The following is a 20433-nucleotide window of genomic DNA, read 5'->3' as shown; positions in this document are numbered from 1 at the left end:
AGCCTACGGGTAGCCGCATCGGAGGCGCGGGGAGAAGCGTGGAGGAGACGCCGTGGCGACGCCGGTAAAACCGGTCACAGCGAGGCCAGCTGGGCGGGGGAACAGGGCGGGGTTGGGCGAAGCGGCGTCCGCTTCCTCTGACGCATTAGGTCGGCCCCGGAAGGGGATGGGAGTTTTCTGACCGCTGCCTCCACCGGCTCCCTGGGCCGCGGCGAACTGGGGGGTTGAGGGGAGTCCTCGACGGCGGCGGCGGAGGGGCCCTGTCCCTTCTCGGGCCATGTCCCTGCCCACAGCGGTGGCGATTACGGGGGCCCGGCTCCTCGTCCAGAGCCGCTGGGGCTCGAGCGCCTCCGCCACCTTAGGGTACGGTGTCGGAGGGGGAGGGGAGAAGTCATGCAGCTTTGGAGAGTGGGCGGCCCCAGTGTTGGGGTCGGGGGTGTAGAGGGTGTTAGCCTCAGGCCTGAGGTGATTGTCCCAGCGCCCCCGAAACGAGCGGAGCAGCCCTAGCGCTTGGGGCAGTCCTTGCGCCTTGGCTGATGCGCCCCGCGGGGTCGCGGTGGGTTGACAGCCTCAGAGTTGGGGGGAGGGGAGATGGCCGCATAATTGTGGGCTTGTCCACGCAGCGGTTCTGACGTAGGCCGGGGATTCCCTTTCTCCTGTAGGTTGGGCTCTTCCTTTTCACCTCCCTTCTTCTCGACGCCTGAAACTGCGAGGGTGGGGTTCGAGACGCTGCCACCCTCGAAATCTATTTTCTGGGCCACTAAGAACTCCCGAGACAAGTAGGGGACGAGTTCCCGGCTTCTGTCCACTCTTTTATTTATTTTATCTTTTACCCGCCAACTATGGGGGCGGGGAAGGGGAGAGAGAAGGAAGAAGTTTAGTTTTCCTTTAGGAACTTAATTGTTCCCCATCACCTTCACCCTCTGAAAATAAAAGCTAATAAGCTTTTATGGCTAGAATTTATATATCACTTTAGAGTCTAAAAACTCTTCTGGAGTCAGGAAGACTTGGAGTTCAAATTTGACCGGTGGTGGTGGCCTGGGGAAGTCACTTGTCTTATCTGTGAAACGGAGATAATAGCATCTATCTTGGGTGGATGGTTTGGGAGATGAAATGATGTGATTTGGGCTAAACTGTTTGTGACATTAATGTGCTGGCAATTGTTAAAAACTATTTCCGTGTTCCCTGAGGGAACTCTTTATATGTAAGCGCTTTGAGTAACTTAGGGGTCATTTGTCGATCCCTTCCATACTCAGTATCTAAAGGGAATTTGGAAGAAGTTGTTGCTCTGCTTTTTAAAGAACTGGACTCCAGAATTCCTGGACAGCGGAAAAGGGACATTCAGGAAGGTTAGAAAAAGAATTGTATTTATCAGGGATTTATATAAAGAGCTAAGGGATTTAGGAAGGATGATCCCTACCCATAGATCTTGGGGGGGGGGGGGAATAAAACTGCTAAGGATCATGTAGAATCTTTTTTTAGTTACATTTGAGGAGAAAAACAAGAAAGGGAAGACCTGCTGTTTGCAGGAGTATAATGTTAACTTGTTAACATAAAACAGTTTGTTCCTTTATGTTTCCATTGGGCAAAGATACTGGCATTTGAACTGGAAGTGTTAGAATAATGTAATGAGGAAATTGCAAAGGATGGTAAATGAAAAGACAGTAAAAGAATATCTGTAAATGAGATCATCTATCCAGGTTAAGATGACTTATAATAATCTCTTCTGGTCCTGAAAGATTTTGAAGGTAAGATATTGGGAATATACTTTTTTTTTTAAATTAGTAATAATGTTGAAAAAAGTAGAAGTGCTCAGAAAATTGAAGGGGAGCATGTTTGATTTTTCTAAGAGGATTCTAAAAACTACACAAGAAATTTAACATCAATTCCTGATATAATTCTAGGCCAAATTATTAAGTAAATGGTTTGTAAATATTCATAGGAAGAAAAGTTCCCTCCAAATATAAAGAACTAAAATTATCATATTCTGAAATTGGAGATGATAAAGAACAAGATAAAATGTTTGAGATTAGCTGATTGTAGAAATAATACATGCTAAGAAACAGCATATGAGAAGTCTGATCTGTACAAAGTTATCTATTCATTTGCTTTGTTATATGCAAAGGATACTTTGTTTAGTGGTAATCTTATGGTTGAATTGTCAGCTTTAGGATTGTCTTTTGCCTATTTTGGTATTCCTGATACTTAGTACTGTGTCTGATGATTGTAGATGCTTTTAAAAAAAGTTTATTGATTTATTGATCTCCATGGAATCAAGAAAAAGAGTCAAATAACAAGGATGTTTTAGTATTCACCCTGCCCTGGATATAGTGAAGTACAAATGCTAGTTCTTTAGATAAAAATTTCTGGAGTAGATATAAACAGTTTATTAATCAAACCTGGGGTGGGGGGAGGAGATAGTTATCATTTATAAAGAATTTTAAGATTTTCTCTTTATAATAGCTAACATTTATAGAAAGTATGCAAAAATATTTTGCATCTGTTAATTAATCCTCACACCAATCCTGTGAAGTAGGTGATGTTATTATCCCCATATTAGAGAAGAAGAAATTGACTTGCCCTAAGTCACAGCCAGTCTGAGGCAGAATTGAAACTTGGGTCTTCCTAACTCCAAAGTCCAACATGATATATACTGCATCAGCTAGCTATGGAAAAAGAGGAGCCCTTAAAAACATCTAACTAGTTTATGTTGGATAAGTATTTTTTTTAATCTTTTAAAGCCATGAGAGATTATTGTATATGGAGTTGGGGAAAGTAAGATGGTGAAAATGGAATAATAAGATTTGGAGGTAGGTTGATGATATGGAGTAATTTATAAGGAATCATACAATTTAGCTCTTACCTTGATTCCATTTTCTCTCCCATGGTAAGTAAAACTTCTTGAAGTAGAATAGGACAGAGCAGTTAGCAGGGGCTTAAAGCCTAAATTAAAAGATTAGATGGTCAGGCAACAATATTTGATTCCCCATGCCTTGATATCCTAGACCTTTGAAAGAATGTCCAGATATCAAGCATTTTTTTTGAATACTCTTAGAAAATGGGTGGTGTGTTAGAGGACTAGAGAAGTGGAAAATGTCCCAGTTTTCAAAAAGAGAAGATGGTGAGGCCTACAACCTATCGACAAGTAAGTTTCATTCATATTCTTGGCAAAAAAAAAAAAAAACCCAAAACACATTAAGGAGATACTTTTGTGCTAAAATCTAAGTTATCCTCATTTAAAAAAAAAAAAAAAAGTCTGCCAAACTTTATTCTTAATGCTGGTTTTTAGTGATCAGTTTCCATTTTTGAGAAAAGCATAGTGTCTGGAATAGTGAGATTATAATTTTGATATATCCTGTCCTAGAGTATTGTTTTTAATTCTGATTGCCAATTTTATCAACATGACATAGACAAGCTGAATGTATTCAAAAGACAGTCCTTAGAAAAAAGTAAAAGGAATGAAAATTTACCGTGTAGGATCAGTTCAAGAAATTGTTCATTCCCAGATCCTGGAGGAGAGGAAGACAATGGAACATGATAGCAGTTCTCTGGTATTTAAAGGACTATCCTGTAGAAGAGGAATTAATTAACCTTATTCTGCTTGACTCTAGAAGACCTAAACAGAAGTAATGAGTTTAAGGGAAATTTCAAAGTATATTTAGGCTTACTATCTAGAAAAAATTTCTAACTATTCAAGTAATCCCTTAGTGGACTGGGATGAGGTGAATAACAATTTATTGAGAGTTTTTTCAGGATTAAATAGTCTGGATTACATAGCCTCTAATGTCCCTGCTTTCTGTGATTAACTTTACCACCAGGAATCTTATAGACTTTATGGATTGTAAAGAAAATAAAGAACAGTTTTCTTTCTAAGCGTATCTCTCACTCTAAACTTACTTTGTGTAGTAATAGGGATCAGTGCCCTAGAGTTCTTCTGAATGGGCAGTTAAAACTTTCCTGGGCTTGTTGAGCTGAGAAATAGACAAAAGCTAATACCAGCAGTATATGTTTATCCTGAGCTTTTTAAGTACTGCCTTTTTAATGTTTTATTGTGAGGAGGACACTGGTTGGGGCAGTGAAGATACTGGGTTTGTCCTTAGGTAAGTGACTTCATCACTCTAGGTCTATTTTCATGTTTGTAATTTAGGGAGTTCTACTACGTGATTTAGTATGGTATGGTAGTAAGGCCTTGACTGGAAATCAGGAAGACAATTTCTGATTATGCCATAAATACTACTTTTGTGATATTGGGCAAGTCATTAAACCTCTCTGTGCCTGAGTTTCCTCATCTGTGAAAAGATAAGGTCCTGTGTTCCTTGAGATCTTATTCAACTGAGAAATTGTAATTCTGTTGATCATCTATTACAACTTTTTCAGAAAGGAAAAAAATAATCACTAGGAGTTGATGAGATCCACTTAGAATAAATTATTTCCTTTTGATGAGGGTTATTTCTTAGGCAAATTAGGGAGAAATAGCATAGGTCCTGGTTTCAACAAAACATTTAGCTGGCTTCCATGAAATAATATTGGATCATAGAATGAAACATGAGCTAGATGGTGCTAGCACTGTTAAATGGATTTCCAGTCATTTGGGTAAAGTACCCAAAAAGTTTTGATTAATGCTTTGATGTCATCTCATGTCTAGGATCACTATGGTTTTCCACTAAAGTCGGAGTACTTCAAATGACTTGGATGTGACTGTAGGTGGTAGGAAGGTTATGCCAGCAGAGAGAGCATAAGCTCTGGCAAGTCTTGCTTTAATATTAGAAAGGCTTTGGGGATGGGCTTGATGACAAGGTGTCATCTGAGGATTGGTTTACCTTATTTGAGAAATCTTGTCACCAATAGAGGACTGGATATGATGATTTTATTGTTTATTTTGAAAACTGAGACAATTCATTAAACTTTTACTAAGGGATGGGGATTGTCCTATGCATTAACTGAAGAAAGAATTCACATGGATGAAACCACAGATCTTGGAAGTATTGAAATCAGACTGAAGGTCTGTGTTTATTAGAATGCCCTATTATCCATTCAATACTATTATCAGTGATTGTGTATGTAGGTATAGGTATGATTACTAAATTTTCAGTTGGCACAAACCTGGAAAGAGAAACAATGTAACAGATGACAAATCATTTTTATTAAAATCTCAAGATAAAATGAATTTCATGACTTGTTTGGGGCAAAAAAAAAAAAAAATCACTTGCTAGCAAATCTCCTTATTACACAAACTTCTGAATAGTAATCTTTGCCATTTGACATCTTTAAAACAGTCTTCAGAAATCTACTTTTATGTTCATGCCATAAGAACTTTTGTGGACATCAAATTTAAAATCCTAGTTTGTATTTAAAAATCAATTGCCCGAGTACTGTCTCAACATTAATTTATGCTAAATATACTTTAGGCCTGCAGTGTAGCTATGAAAGGAAGGAAGAGATGTTGAGAAATAGTGTTTAGATTAGGGGAATAGAGGTGCCATTTTTTATTTTATACAAACTAGAGTTTTTTCTAGGATAGTACAGGCTTGTAGTACTTTCCCCGTAGTGTTTTTTTTTTTTTTTTTTAAGATAAAAAAAAATTAAAATTTTCAGCACAAAATTGCTAAACTTTGGGTTATATAAGAAAATTGAATTTAAAATAGAAACAAGCTTACTGAACTTTAATTGATATGGATATGTTTTCTTGACTAATTCATATGGAATTGTAGTGTACTAGAACCTAGGTATATTGTACTTTGCACAGTAAATTCTTTTAAATTGAAGAAAACACAGATTAAATGCATTTGAGTTAGAGTGGAAAACTTACTATTCAAATTTACTCCTCAACAAATAAATACTTTGATTAAATAAATGATCTTTTTTTGGTGGTGTGAATGCCCTTCACCTAATTTATCTGTTTTGTGACTTATATATTTTATTTTATGTCTTAAAATATGTATATAATTTGTTAGCCTTATAATGTATAAAACCTATAAATATATAATATTAATTTTCTCCTGTTTTAGGATGGGGAACAAAACATCCTCTTCCATGGATAAATCAGAAATTGCTCCTATAAATCAGATCCAGGTGAGTGCAATTCAACATCTATTTTTTGATTATGGAAAGAGAATTCTGTAATGTTTTCCTTGGTTCAATTGGGGGGGGGGGGTCCCTGGGAGCAGCCTTCGATTCAGTTCAGTAAATATCACACAAGTAGCTAGGTGTTAAAATCCAAATTTTTTATTATCTCTTTCAAAAAGTCTTGTCTCCTTTCCTGGGGCTTGGCTAGCTTTCTTAGAAGCCTATTTCTCTTCTTGGTTCCGAGAGTTTGCTGCCAGTCCTTTGCCTCTCTGCCTGTGCCAACTTCTAATGCACTTGTTCTCTGTGGCTTCTGAATCTCCCCAAATTGAATCCTGGCTGAGGTGCCTACCTAATATGCTCTACACTGAGTATAAACCAATCATTATATCACTAGGAAACCATTAAATCAGTCATACTGAACCATGCTAACTTATTGTCTCCTCAATTCCACTGACTTAGCACCTTGTAAGAATCTGTTTCAAGTTCAGAGTTCTGGCCCATAACAGAATTCTGTAATTTTATTGAGTGAATGGATTCACTCAAAATTTCACTTTACATCATTAGTACTGCAGAGTATTTGCTAATTCAGTAAATATTTTAAGGTCTGCTATTAAAAAAATATATATATATGAAAAATATAGTCCTTGCATCTAAGGAGTCCTAGATTTCACCTTGAGGTCTTTGTATAATAAAATTTCCATTGATTCTATACAAGTGTTGATTGGGAAGCTTAATCAAATTGGTCCCTCTTCATTATAGTCTCTTCTGTCTTAGATTATGTAATACCATTTTGTCTCTTTCCTCTTCTGTTCTCCCATTTTCACACAATCTTTTTAGTCTCTTTCCTTTTTTCCCTTACCTTTTTAGCTTTTACTGTTCGCTCAATAAAATCTGCCTTCTATTTTTCTCTTCCTTCATTCCATTAATGTATTAAGTGTCTTATGAGTTATAACCATCTTAAAAAAACATGCTAAAGTTAATGTCTATTATCAAGAAATTTAAACATAAAAAATTGAATTCTACAAGATAAAATTTAAAACATCAGAAATCATGTAATTTACTATATACCTGAGAGGAAATTCATATTAGGATTCTACTTCGACTTCTAAGTTTTGTTTCCTCTCAAAGTAACTCATTCATCTCTTGAGAAGCTCTAATTTGTTAGGAAGTTTTTCTTTAAAGTAAATTGAAATCTGCCCTTTTGCAATTCTGCCCATCTCTTGAAGTTCTACACTGAAGCAGAGGTAAGCAGAACATGTTTGTGGATAAAAAAAAATGTACTTGAAAGTCAGAAAGCCTTGAGTTAAAATCTTGCCTCTGGCACTTATCTCTGTGACTCTGAGCAAGTCACTTAATCTCTCTCAGCCTCAGTTTCTTCAGTAATAAATAACATTGATCCTTACAGGATGGTAGTGAAGATCTAATAAAATAATGTTTGTAAAACACGTTATAAATGTTAAAGTAATATGTAAGTGTTTATTATTCTTCATATAATCCCTCAAATATTTGAAGATAGCCATCATATTATATTATTCCTATCAAGTGTAATTTTGAAAAAAATTACAGAAGTCATAAATTCCTTCAGCTGTACCTAATGGTATAATCTCTAGTTCCCTTTTCATTCTTTGATGAGAAACAAGGATTTTTAAATAGCTAAGTGTGATAACATTTTGTCAGATTTCTTGACCTTTTGGCAACATTTTGCTATTTACCACTTTTTCCTCCTGGATGCTTTTTCCGGAATTTCATGAAACTTGTCTTTTTCCATTCTCTTACCTATTTGTCTGCTCCTCAATCATTTTTGCTCATTCATCCATATTACATCTCCTAATTGTTGGTGTAACCCAAATCTCTGTCCTGGATTCTTTTTTTTCTGAATGCTCATACCTGGTGCTCTAATTAACTTTAATTGGGTTTAATTATGATTTCTTTGCATATTGTCTTTCCTGAATTCCATTCATGTCTCCAACTGCTCATTTGACATTACAAAACTGGATGTCTTAGAAGGATCTCCAATGAGAGACACACACACCAAATTTTTGTCTCCTTCCTCACTCTTATCCTCACCCCCTTCTCTCAACCCACTATGCTCCTACACTTCCCTATTTCTGTTGAAAGAACCATTAACTAGTTTTACCTGCATTTTACAATGTCAGCATTTTTTCCTGCACTATTCCTCCCTGATCCCACATATCCAAGCAGTTTCTATATATTGTTGTTTCTGCCTTCTCGATGTCTTGCCTCTCCCACTGCCCTCTTTTTTCTTACATGTGCATCACCCTAGTTCAGGGCTGTATTTATTTCATTTCTTAGATGATTACAAAGGCCTTTATATTTGGACTTCCTGCCTCATGCCTCCAAGTCCATTCTCCACAAAGCTGCCAAAGGGATATAAGCTCATTTGTGACTAAATCTAAATCACTCTCTTACTTAGGAATCTCCACTGACTTTTTACTGCCTTTAGGATTTAAATATAAATATCCAGGCTTTTAAAGACCCTCCTCATCTTGCCAAAATCTACTCTTTTAGCCTTATTAAAATTATTCTCTCATTTATGTTGTAATGGGGCCAGACTGGCACTGCCTTCTCACTGGCTTTTTGCCCATTCATTTTTGGCACTTTAGTGTCTCCTAGGTCTCATAGTATATGAGATGTACTTCCATATCAGTTCTAACTATTAAAATTCTTTGTTTTCTTCAAAGCTGAACTGGTTTTCATGAAGCCTTCCTCACTAGTATCCTTCCTCCCAAAATTACCTTTTGTATATTTTACATATTTTGTACATAATTGCATGCATGGATACATGTTTACACTCATGTTATTACCTTGTACCGCAAGAGAAGTGATTGTTTCATTTTTGTCTTTGATTCTCCAAAATCTTGAACAGTGTCTGTTATGTAGTAGGTGCTTAAGAGATACTTGATTTTTTTTTTTCCTTTGGATGTATTTTCAACTTATTAAATCTCTTTTAAAACTGTGGCACTCAAATCAATGACAATGTCAAATCTGACATTTAGAACAAATGACAGATTTGCTCTAAAAAGAACAGATTACAATGGGAACTTGTCTCATGTTTTAGCAACTTTGCAAACTGTTAAACACAAGATCTCATTTTATTTTTTGGCTATCATAGCATCTTGTTAATTCACATTGAATTTACAAGCCACTCCTAGGTTAAAAGAAAAATTAAAAACAATGATGTACTAATTAAAATTTGTTATCAACAGTATAATTAACTTCATTATTTTAATACATTAAAAATGTAGGTGCTTCTGTCATGATTCTTTTTATATTATCATTTATCATCAATTTATAATTTATTAAATTATTAAAATTAAAAATGTATTATCAATTATATTATCATTTATTTCTTCTCTTGTATTGTACATGTTTATGGTTCTGCTTTTTTTATTTGCTATATTTCACAGTCTTCAAATTTTTTTATATCCCAGATACTTTGTGTCTTATTTGCTTTGTATACCCCTATTTTTGTTTAAAGCATCACTAACTACTCTTCCAGTCATTAATATTTGCAATCATTGAGACATACTTGATAGTTTCCCCTCTCCATATATCTAGTCAGTTACCAAGTCTTATTTTAGCAGTCACTTAACATTAAGCACCTACTATGGTACTGTATTTTGAGAGTCCAGAGGGAGGAAAAGGATAGTTCCTTCCCTCAAGAACCTTACGACTTACTGTGAGAAACTTCATGCAAACAAATATATTCAAAGCAAGCTACAAATAGGGTAAATAGGAAATAATTAATAAGAGAGAAGGCTCTGGAATTGGGAGTTAGGAAGGCTTCCTGTAGAAGGTGATATTTTGGTTGGAACTCAAAGAAAGGCAGCAAAGTCACTTGGTGACACTGAGGAAGGAGAGTATTCCCAGCCTAGAGGATAGAAAAAAATGTCCAGAATTGAGAGAATGGGGTATTTTGTGACTGGAACTTTCAGGAGGTAGGCTAGTGTTACTTGATGGAAGAACATGTAACAGAGAGAGTAAGGTGCCAAAAAGACTGTAAATGTAGGAGGGAGCAAGGTTATGGAAGGGTTTTTAATGCCAAACAGAGCATTTGATCTTGGGAGTAAGATAGCCAATGAAAGTTATTGGGTAGCGGTTTGGACTTTAGGAAAATTACTTTTAATGGGAGAGATTTGAGGCAGGCAAACCCACCAGGAGGCTATTAAAATAGTTCAAACATGAAGTGATAGGATCAGCCTAGAGTGGGCATTGTCAGAGGAAAAAAAGAGATTATACTGGAGAGATGTTGCTAGGGCGGAGTGAGAGATGGTGAGGAATCCAGGATGACTCTTAGATTGCAAGCCTGAGGAATTGTGAAGATGGTATTGCCTTCTTAGAAAAAGTGAAGGTGAGAGAGGGAAGGTTTTGGGGAAAAGACGAGTTCTATTTCAGAGAGTTTATGGGCATATGTTTAGTAGACATCCAGTTTGAGATATCCAAAAGTCAGTTGGAGATATGAGATTGAAGTTCAGAGAAATTGGAGCAACATAGATTTGAGAATTATCAGCATAAAGATCATAATTAAATTCAAAGGAGCTGATGAGATCACCAAATGAAATAGCATGGTCTCTGCTGTAGAGGGAGAAGAGAAGTGGACTCAGGACAGAACCCTGAGGGACATCTAGGGTAGAAGGCTGATCTGAATGTTGTTCAGCAAAGAAACCTGAGAAGGTCAGTTATGTGGGGAGAGGACGAGGGGAAAATATCCTGAAAACCTAGAGAGAAGAGAGTATCAAGGAGGAGAGAGTAATCAATGTTGTTTGAGACCGCAGAGTGGTTAAGGAATAAAGAGTCAGAAAAAGCCACTGGATTTGGCAATTAAGAGATCTTTTGTAACTTTGGAGAGGACAGTTCCAATGGAATGATAAAGCTGGAAGCCAGATTATAAGATATTAAAGAGAGATAGAGAGGAGAGAAAGTGGAAGCACCTATTATAGATGGCCTTTACAAAGAGTTTTGCCATAAAGGACAGAAGAGAGTTATTGGAAGTGGCAGGATCAAGTGAAGGTTTTTTCCAGAATGAATTTGTAGCAGTAGACAAGGAGAGATTAAAAATAAGTGATACAATGAGGAAAACAAAGGAGACAATTTGTGGAAGAAGACAAATTTTCATAATTTTAGTTTTAAAAGAAACCTGATAAGTTATCTAGTTCATCTCCCTCATTTTGCAGATGAGGAAATTGAAGTACAGAGAAGTTAAGTGATTTGTCTTAGAAGCACAGCTAGTGAAAGGTCAGAGATTTGAAACCAGATCTTCTGACTCCAAAAGTACTACTCTTCTTCTATACTTCTCTTAACAAGAGTCCTTATCACCTCTTGCTTAGCCTTCTCCTTGGGGTTTACTTTATATCTTCTTGTCTTTGTTATAAATTAGTCTCCTCCTTTCCTGTTATGGGAAACAACTTGCTAATGACTGCTGGGTGTTATGGGAATCACCTGCTAGTGGCTGCTGGGGAATCTAATTCTGGCCAGCAGAGTAGATCCCTTAGTAGAGAGGATGAAAATGATACAAAGAGACTGAGACAATTGTGTTCTCTGACCCCTCTCCTCTTCCTTCTTGCCTCCGATTTATTTCATTCCCAATTCACAAGCAACATCTGTGTCAGTAAAGGCTGATTTGCAGTTCCTTTTAGTGTGTTATGATTCACAGCTGTGTGGGTTTTCAGAGAATTGGCCTGCCCCTTCATACTTAGGCAAGGTTCTTAATAATTTCCCACTTTGTTTGGCTAAGCTGGCTTTCTGTGTTTCCTGACACACTATTTCCTCTCTCCATGTCTTTGTACACATTGTCTCTCTTGTCTGGAATTCACTTTGCTCACTTGTCTTAGGATATCTAGTTTTCATCAAAACTCAACACCTCCTCTGTGAAGCCTTTCCTGATTTCTCACTAACTGCTTGTAATTCCATGAATAATTTACCCTAAAAAGAAATCCACATGTGCAAAAATGTTTGTGGCAGCCCTTTTTGAATGTATTAGATTGCCTGCTGGGTGGGGGAGGGGATGGGAGGAAGAAGGGGAAAATTAGTGGCAGGGATCAATGTTGGAAAAATTATCCATACATATGCTTTGTGAATAAAAAGCTTTAATTTAAAAAAAATGGAAAAAATAATAATTTACCCTAATTTCATTTTATATACATATATGTAGACATATATGCATATATGAAGATATTTGTATTTGATAGAATATAAGCTTCTTAAAGACAAGGACTGTTTTAAGTTCTGTCTTTGTAATCCCAATAGCTAGCACATAGTAGCCATATAATAGATGCTTTCTCGTTGATTGATTTTAGTATTTCATTATGTTAATGTAATTTAATCTAATTTTTTGGAGGGGTTGGTCACACAGGTGACACAGCTAGGAAGGTGTTAAGTGTCTTAGGCCAGATTTGAACTCAGGTCCTCTTGAGTTCAGGGGTAATGCTTTATCCATTTTACCACCCTATTTAATCTTTCTTAACAGTTATTTAATTAATTTATTTAACCAATTCCTGTTGACCATTTAGCTTACTTTTACTTTTTACTATTATAATTGTTATTCAGCATCCTAAGATGCAAGTGTCTTGTCATTCCCTTTTTATTAAACTCCATTGTCTCCCTAAAACCTCACTTTTTCTTTTAAAGTTCTTATCACCTGATCCTTTCCTTCTTTTTTGGTCTTCTTAAACTTTATTCCCTTCTATATACACTATGATCTAGTGACTCTGGCCTTCTCGTTCTTTCCATGAGATACTACATCTCTTGACTTCTGTGCATTTTTCCTGTGTGTCCCTTCTCTCTGGAATTTTCACTCTTCTCACTAATGGCTCATTGCTCCACATCTTTGTTATCCCATTTCCTTCAAGTACACTTACATGAGTTTTTAAAATTTTAGTATTCTCCTTCTGCAATTATTTCTAGTTTATCCTGTCCATCTTTTTTTGCACTGTTGTTTTTATGAAACACAGTTGTTTATATGCTGTTTCTTCTAATCGATTGTAAGCTGCTTGACATCAGTGACTGTTTTTGCCTTCCTGTGTATCCCTTTGGTGTATATCTAATAGATGGTTAATAAATGCTTCTTGAATGACTTGAAAATTTTTGAACGGATTTTTTTTATGATTATTTCTTATTCCATTTTTATTTAATTAGATATTTCTCAATTACATTTTTTTATTAATAGCTTTTTATTTACAAGATATATTCATGGGTAATTTTTCAGCATTGACAATTATACAATCTTTTGTTCCAATTTTTCCCCTCCTCCCAACCACCTCCCCCAGATAGCTGTAGACCAATATATGTTGAATGTTAAAGTATATGTTAAATACAATATATGTATACATAGCCATACAGCTATTTTGTTGCACAAGAAGAATAGGACTTTGTACATTAGTACAGTTAACCTGTGAAGGAAATAAAAAATGCAGGCAGACAAAAACAGAGGGATTGGAAATGCTATGTAGTGGTCCACACTCGTTTCCCAGAGTTCTTTTGCTGGGTGTAGCTGGTTCTATTCATTATTGAACAAATGGAACTGATTTGGTTCATCTCATTGTTGAAGATGGCCACGTCCATCAGAATTGATCATCACATAGTATTGTTGAAGAGTATACAATGATCTCCTGGTCCTGCTCTTTTAACTTGAAGTGCCCAGGTGAGAGAAAAACAGGGCAGCCAAATAATGGAGTTTTAAGAGTGTTTATTGCTGGCCAAGACTATCCCTAACACCAAGACTGGAGGGGTCAGTAATGAGTGGCCTCAGGGCCATATATTTATAGAAAGAAGAGACATCAAAATGTGTCATAATAAAGGAATTTCTATTCTAAAGAGGAGGCAAAAAAAAAAATTATCACTAAGGGGGTCATTCTCAGGTAGCAGCAAGCAGTATTTCTTTAAGCTTATCCAGTTGTCAAGGTCTCAGATCTCTCAGGACAGTACTTCTGGGTTGTTAAAAATACCATCTGCATTAGGGAGTGATTAGTAATAATCAGTAATTAATTAGTAATAAACTTATAACTACAAAGATTCAAGATTATGTTTCTCATGGTTCCATTTGGGGTGCTTTTCCACTTCATACTCAGTATTAGCTCATATAAGTCTCTCCAGGCCTTTCTGAAATCATCCTGTTGGTCATTTCTTACAGAGCAATAATATTCCATAACATTCATATAGCACCATTTATTCAGCCAATCTCCCATTAATGGACATCCACTCAATTTCCAGTTTCTGGCCACTACAAAGAGGGCTGCCACAACCATTCTTGCACATACAGGTCCCTCTCCCTTCTTTAAGATCTCTTTGGGATATAAGCCCAGTAGTAACACTGCTGGATCAAAGGGTATGCACAGTTTGATAATTTTTTGAGCATAGTTCCAAATCGCTCTCCAGAATGACTGGATGTATTCACAATTCCACCAACAATGTATCAATGTCCCAGTTTTCCTACATCCCCTCCAACATTCACCATTGTCTTTTCCTGTCATCCTAGCCAATCTGAGAGGTATGTAGTGGTATCTACAAATCAAATTGTCTTAATTTGCATTTCTCTGATCAATAGTGGTTTAGAGCACCTTTTCATATGAGTAGAAATAGTTTCATTTTCTTCATATGAAAATTGTCTCTTCATATCCTTTGACCATTTATCAATTGGAGAATGGCTTGATTTCTTCTAGAGTCAATTCTCTATATATTTTGGAAATGAGACCTTTGTCAGAACCTTTGACTGTAAAAATGTTTTCCCAGTTTATTGTTTCCCTTCTGATCTTGTCTGCATTAGTTTTATTTGTACAAAAGCTTTTCAATTTGATATAATCAAGATTTTCTATTTTCTGATCAATAATGATCTCTAGTTCTTCTTTGGTCACAAATTCCTTCCTCCTTCACAGGTCTGAGAGGTAAACTATGTTCTTCTAATTTATTTATAATCTCATTCTTTATGCCTAGATCATGAACCTATTTTGCCCTTATCTTGGTGTAAAATACTAAGTGTGGGTCAATGCCTAGTTGCTGCCATATTAATTTACAATTTTCCTAGCAGTTTTTGTCAATAGTGAATTCTTCTCCCAAAAGCTGGGGGTCTTTGGGTTTGTCAAACACTAGGTTATTAAAGTTATTGACTATTTTATCCTTTGCACCTAACCTATTCCACTGATCAACTAGTCTATTTCTTAGCCAATACTAAATGGTTTTGGTAACCGCTGCTTTATAAAATATTTTAGGGCTGGTACAGCTAGGTCACCTTCATTTGATTTTTTTTTTTCCCTTTACATTAATTCTCTTGAAAGTCTTGACCTTTGAACAGATATTTTTTAATGTTTATTTTCATAATACTTTTATACTAGATTCCCAACATTGGAATTGTTAGGTTAAATGATATTATTTATTTTTATAACTTATTGTGAATTAACTAATTTCTCTCTTAGAAAAAGCAGTTTTGCAATTCCTTCAATAATAAATGAAAACCTATCACTCGTCTCTTCAAGAATCTTTTGTTATTTAAAAAAAGTTGTTTTTTTTTAATCAATTTGGTAGATACAAGAAAGTCACATTCACAACAATAAGTCTCTAACTAAAATAAAACTATGCATTTTATTACAGGAAACAATTACACATAATTGTGTAGTGATCTTCTCAAAAACATCCTGTTCTTATTGCACAATGGCAAAAAAGCTTTTTAATGACATGGATATAAAATATACTGCAGTGGAATTGGACATGCATAAGTATGGAAGCCAGTTTCAGGATGCTCTTCACAAAATGACTGGTGCAAGGACTGTGAGTAAATTCTTTAAATTCCATATTGTAAAACGATGAACTGTTTTTTGGGGTTTTTTTAGTATTTCATTTATGCTTCTCTTAAGACAGTCTACTTTATATATAGATATATGTTCTTAGCTGCTCATCCTTAAGTTCATTATGATACAGCTAGAAAGTAAAGACTATGCCAAAGTTATTTTTGTATCTCCTTTAGTATTTGACACAATACCTGATCTATGGCAAGTCCCCCATAGATATTTAAGTCTCTGGTTACACAGATTTGGAGGTCTGGGTCCTCAAGTCAAGTAAGTGGGACTTTCCTGATAAAAAGAAAACCTTCTAGTACTCTTTGAATACCAGAACTAGAAGGCAAGAATAGAAAACAGCACAGTTTAATTCAAAGTGTAGATTTTTCTCCTGCCCTCTTTGGCTTTAGCATATGTGTAAGCAGCGTTTTGAGAGAAAACCAGAAAGGTAGTTTGATGTACATGTATAAAACACAACATATATTTCAAACTGTAAAACACTGGATTACATGCCAGTAATACTAGTTAGAATTCTTACTGCACTTTTAAGTTTGTAAAGAACTTAAGTTATCTCATTTGATCTGTAATGAGAAGTTGGTGCTATTAATCTCCATTTTTATAGAAGAGGAAACTGAGGCAGACAAAAGTTAAGTGATTTGCCCAGAGTCACTCTGCTAGTGTCTGAGGTACCATTTGAATTTAAATTTTCCTGACACCAAGCTCACCACTATTTACTCCCTATAGTTGCATTAGAGAAGTTTGAAATAAATCTGGAAGGAAAGACTATTAAATTGACTAGGATGGGTGAGAGAAAACAACCTGAAAGAGGGGATGGCATTTATGTTTGGCTTATGTTGATGTCCTAGCTGTATGAGCCAGGAGAATTCAGTTCACCTTTATGAATCTCATTTTTTTTTTTTTATTTATAAAATAAGACTACATGATTTCTTTTGATTTGCATGATTATATATGTATAACCTTTTATCAAATTGCTTGTTTTCTCAGTGAGAGAAGGGAAGGAAAAGAGAGAATTTGGAACTTAAAATTGAAAAAAAAATGTAAGAAATTGTTTTTACTTGTAATTACATATTTTACATGTAAAAATAAAATTTTAAACAATTAGATGATTTCAAATAAGTGCTCTTCCAGCTTTACGATCCTGTGTATTTTTATATATGTATTTTTAGCATTTGTATGCATACAGAAAATGTTTTATATAATGTGCAAGAATTATATTTATATGCAATAGGATTATTTATATTTTTAGTGTATAGATTATGCAGTATTATGTATACATTACAGAAAAAAATAAAATGATTTGTTTTTTGTATATTTAAACAGGTTCCAAGAATTTTTGTCAATGGGACTTTTATTGGAGGAGCAACTGATACTCATAGGCTTCACAAAGAAGGCAAGCTGCTTCCATTAGTTCATCAGTGTTACTTAAAAAAGTTTGGATCAAAGAATTTCAGACAGTAATGTAGACTGCCTTGACTGTGCTGGCAAATGTCAGCTTTTTAGTCATTTTGCTTTATAAAAGTTTTTAAAAATTCTTTGAAAATGTGAAATCTTTCGCAAAGAATGGCCTCTGAAATGATGAACAATAAAGATATGTGGAAACCTACTAAATATTCTTATTCTTAAAGCCCTTTAAGGTTAGACTGTTGTTTTTTTTTTTTCCCTAAAGTAAGTAAACTGGCCTGAATTTGAGTATTATTCAGTGTGCTAAATAAATTAAAAAGAACTTAATTGCTTACTGTGGGCCAAATTCTATGGAATAGTGCTAAACACTGAAATGGAGGCTAGAAATATTTGAGTTTGGGGTACTGGAATACATTAACATAACCTTTCCAGTAGCAGTAATCTTGTGACTTGGTAGCTGCAAGAGTGGAGGGTGGGAGTGGGGGTGGAGGGTGAGTGCTGGAATTTAAAATGAACTAGGAAGTCAATAATTAGGGTCATGATGGAAACTACAGAAACTACAATCTAGTCACTGGTTCCAGGGGTCAGCTGTGTTGCTATAAACTTAGGAAAAGTTAATTGGGCACAAAATGCCAAATTTTTTTTTTTTTACCCACAGATAATGGTTTTTATGTTTTAAAAAACCTGAGAGAAGTGATGTTTAGAGCTCTCATGATTATGTTATATGTGACTATGTTTAGTTACTGTATTTTTTTTTTTTTGCTAAGGCATTTGGGTTAAGTGACTTGCCCAGGGTCACACAGTCAGGAATTGTTAAGTGTCTGAGGCCATACTCAACTCAAGTCCTCCTGACTTGAGGGCTAATACTCTATCCACTGTGCCACCTAGCTGCCCCAGTTATACTACTCATTTTCTTTCCCTTGGATAGTCATTATTGCACAGTAAAGAGGTGTCCAAGCCACATTTTCTAGTAAAATTCTTAGATGAATTTTAAGTGACTTTTGCCTGTTATCTTTTCTGTAAAACGCCTTTAAATTTGTTTAAAATATTAAGCACTATAAATATTTTATCAAAAGAAAAATACAATTTGTAGTTTATTCATTGTTCCTTTTTTTTTTGTTGTCGTCAACTAGCATTTCACAAAGGTTTTAATGTTTTTCTTGTAGTCTCTAAAGAATGACTTATTAATTGTTGTGTTTATCCTATTCAAGACTTAGGAGAGGTAAAGTAAAAGCCCTAAATAAAGAAAGTATCTGGAGAATTATTCTAAATACCACAATTAATAGACATTAACTTTTCCTTGGGGAAAAAAATGACAAACTACAAAGCATTAATTAGGAAAAACATCAATTTTAGAATCTATATGTGTACTACAATTTAAAAGTCAGTATTGTTTATAGATGGCTGACCTTTTAATATTAAAAACAATTTCCACTTTGAAAAAACTGAAGGTACTTAATTAACTAAACCACTGGCCTGGATTTTTTATTTCAATTGTTAATACATTTTAGTTTGATTTTTATTTGTGAATTACATACATGAAATGTGTGCTTTTTACATGCTGATTTTTATATACTTGTATTTCTGTGAATATACACACACATATGCATGCATAAATTCTGAACAAATGTAACTAAATTGTTTTCTGAAATTTATTGTTCTTGGAGATAAGCTTCTAGAAGTTATGTCCCATATGTCGAGGACATGTATTAACAACATGGTTCTAAGAGGTCATGTAATAATTTTCTATTTATGTTATTTAAAATGATGAAAGGCAGTAAAAAAATCAAACCATTACATGATTCCTAGATGTTTTAAAAGAATACTGTAGTGATATAAATGAGCACTCTCCTAAAATGACATCTGTGAAAGGGGAAAAAAAAGACCACAGGTATATGACAAAAATAGGCAAAGTTATTGTGTAAAATATATTTACTTCATTATGAAAGTTAAAAATTTCTAAAAACAAAGATTCTAAGTAATTTATAATTCATCATTTTTGTCTATATTCATTATTCACCATCTTTGTTTCTGATCTTTGCACCAGGAATACAATGTTTTTACACAAGTCAGATTTAAAGGGGGGAGTTGCCCATGTTTTGACTAGTATATGGTATATGCAAAATATGAAAGTGCCCATGATTTGCTTTAAAAAAGGATAAACTAATGTATAGTAAAGTTTCTAAATTTAAAGTTTATTTCCAGTCATTATAAAACTAGAGAGCCTCAGTTTAAAAGAACTTATTGAAGATCTGTATCCCAGAAATACTAGATCAACATTTTTAAGGCAGCATATGGCAACATTTGAGACCCTATATACTAACTTGAACTGGAGTGACACTTCTAAAGCAGTAAAAGTTGAAATTTCTACTTTAAGGCTCCTCTAACTACTCTAAAATATCTTAGTTTCACTTTAGAGAAACTCATAACACAGCAGCAAAAATGACAGATTTTGGAAAACAATGCCTTATACAACTATTACTTTTGCAGAAGTAAATTATAGTTTCTATATCATCCAGACCTCACACCAGAAAAGTAGTAGAAAAACTGAAACTCAAGAACTTGACCTTCAGTGACTATTCTGACAAATGTACATATTTATTCTTATTGTTAATCTTATACAAGTCTGTTATTCTTATTGTTAATCTTATACAATTCTGTTAATAATACCGTGTTTCCCCGATAATAAGACACTGTCTTATTATTTTTTTGGGACTAAAAAACACCAGAGGGCTTATTTTCAGGGGAGGGCTTATTTTATCCTCCATCATGCCCCTTTTATCCTCCATCATGCCCATTTTAGCCTCCATCATGCCCCTTTTATCCTCCATCATGCCCATTTTAGCCTCCATCATGCCCCTTTTAGCCTCCATCATGCCCCCTGAGTGCTTATTTTATTCTCCATCGCTTACTGAACTTACCGAGTTTTTAGATGGTCCTGTCTCAGCTCTACTCCGCGGCGCTGCTCTCAGTAGCGCCAGCAAGCAAATCACCAGGGAAGAAGAGGATGACGCGCTCACTGCTGCAGCTCTGATTGGATGCAGCTCGGAGCGCGACGTGCGTTTCACCCGGGAGGGGAGGGCGGCGCTGCTTACTGAAGGTACCGCTACGCAGCATATAGCGCAGGGGATCACCATGATGACCGTTTTCATAGTAA

The 20433-nt window shown here is 35.4% G+C and overlaps 1 protein-coding gene across 12 annotated transcripts; it reads left to right on the top strand.

The window, feature by feature from the left end:
• The first annotated feature begins 28 nt into the window (after positions 1-28).
• Positions 29-18721, top strand: GLRX2 (glutaredoxin 2). 12 transcript variants are annotated; one of them, XM_074308645.1, is made up of 7 exons: positions 29-64; positions 663-779; positions 1257-1349; positions 1592-1748; positions 6009-6072; positions 15670-15846; positions 17196-18721. In XM_074308645.1, exons 5-7 carry the CDS (start codon positions 6010-6012, stop codon positions 17331-17333), a joined length of 378 nt encoding a protein of 125 aa, XP_074164746.1. In that variant the 5' UTR covers positions 29-64; positions 663-779; positions 1257-1349; positions 1592-1748; position 6009; the 3' UTR covers positions 17334-18721. The 12 variants fall into 12 exon arrangements, with proteins under 12 accessions (XP_074164746.1, XP_074164740.1, XP_074164741.1 ...); XM_074308649.1 differs by lacking the exons at positions 29-64; positions 663-779; positions 1257-1349 and adding exons at positions 166-363; positions 3056-3145; XM_074308641.1 differs by lacking the exons at positions 29-64; positions 663-779 and adding an exon at positions 167-363.
• The last annotated feature ends 1712 nt before the right edge of the window (positions 18722-20433 follow it).

This window comes from Sminthopsis crassicaudata, chromosome 4, assembly GCF_048593235.1.
Source record: "Sminthopsis crassicaudata isolate SCR6 chromosome 4, ASM4859323v1, whole genome shotgun sequence".
Taxonomy (NCBI): Eukaryota; Metazoa; Chordata; class Mammalia; order Dasyuromorphia; family Dasyuridae; genus Sminthopsis; species Sminthopsis crassicaudata.
Note: the sequence above shows the minus strand (reverse complement) of the source record. Positions and strands in the feature narration are given on the sequence as shown.

Bases quoted from the DNA above. Each gene is read 5' to 3' on its own strand.
- GLRX2 (XM_074308639.1), top strand. From the start codon at position 278: ATGTCCCTGCCCACAGCGGTGGCGATTACGGGGGCCCGGCTCCTCGTC. The intron at 6,073-15,669 runs GTGAGTGCAATT...ATTTTATTACAG, and splicing joins CTCCTATAAATCAGATCCAG to GAAACAATTACACATAATTG. The intron at 15,847-17,195 runs GTGAGTAAATTC...ATATTTAAACAG, and splicing joins AAATGACTGGTGCAAGGACT to GTTCCAAGAATTTTTGTCAA.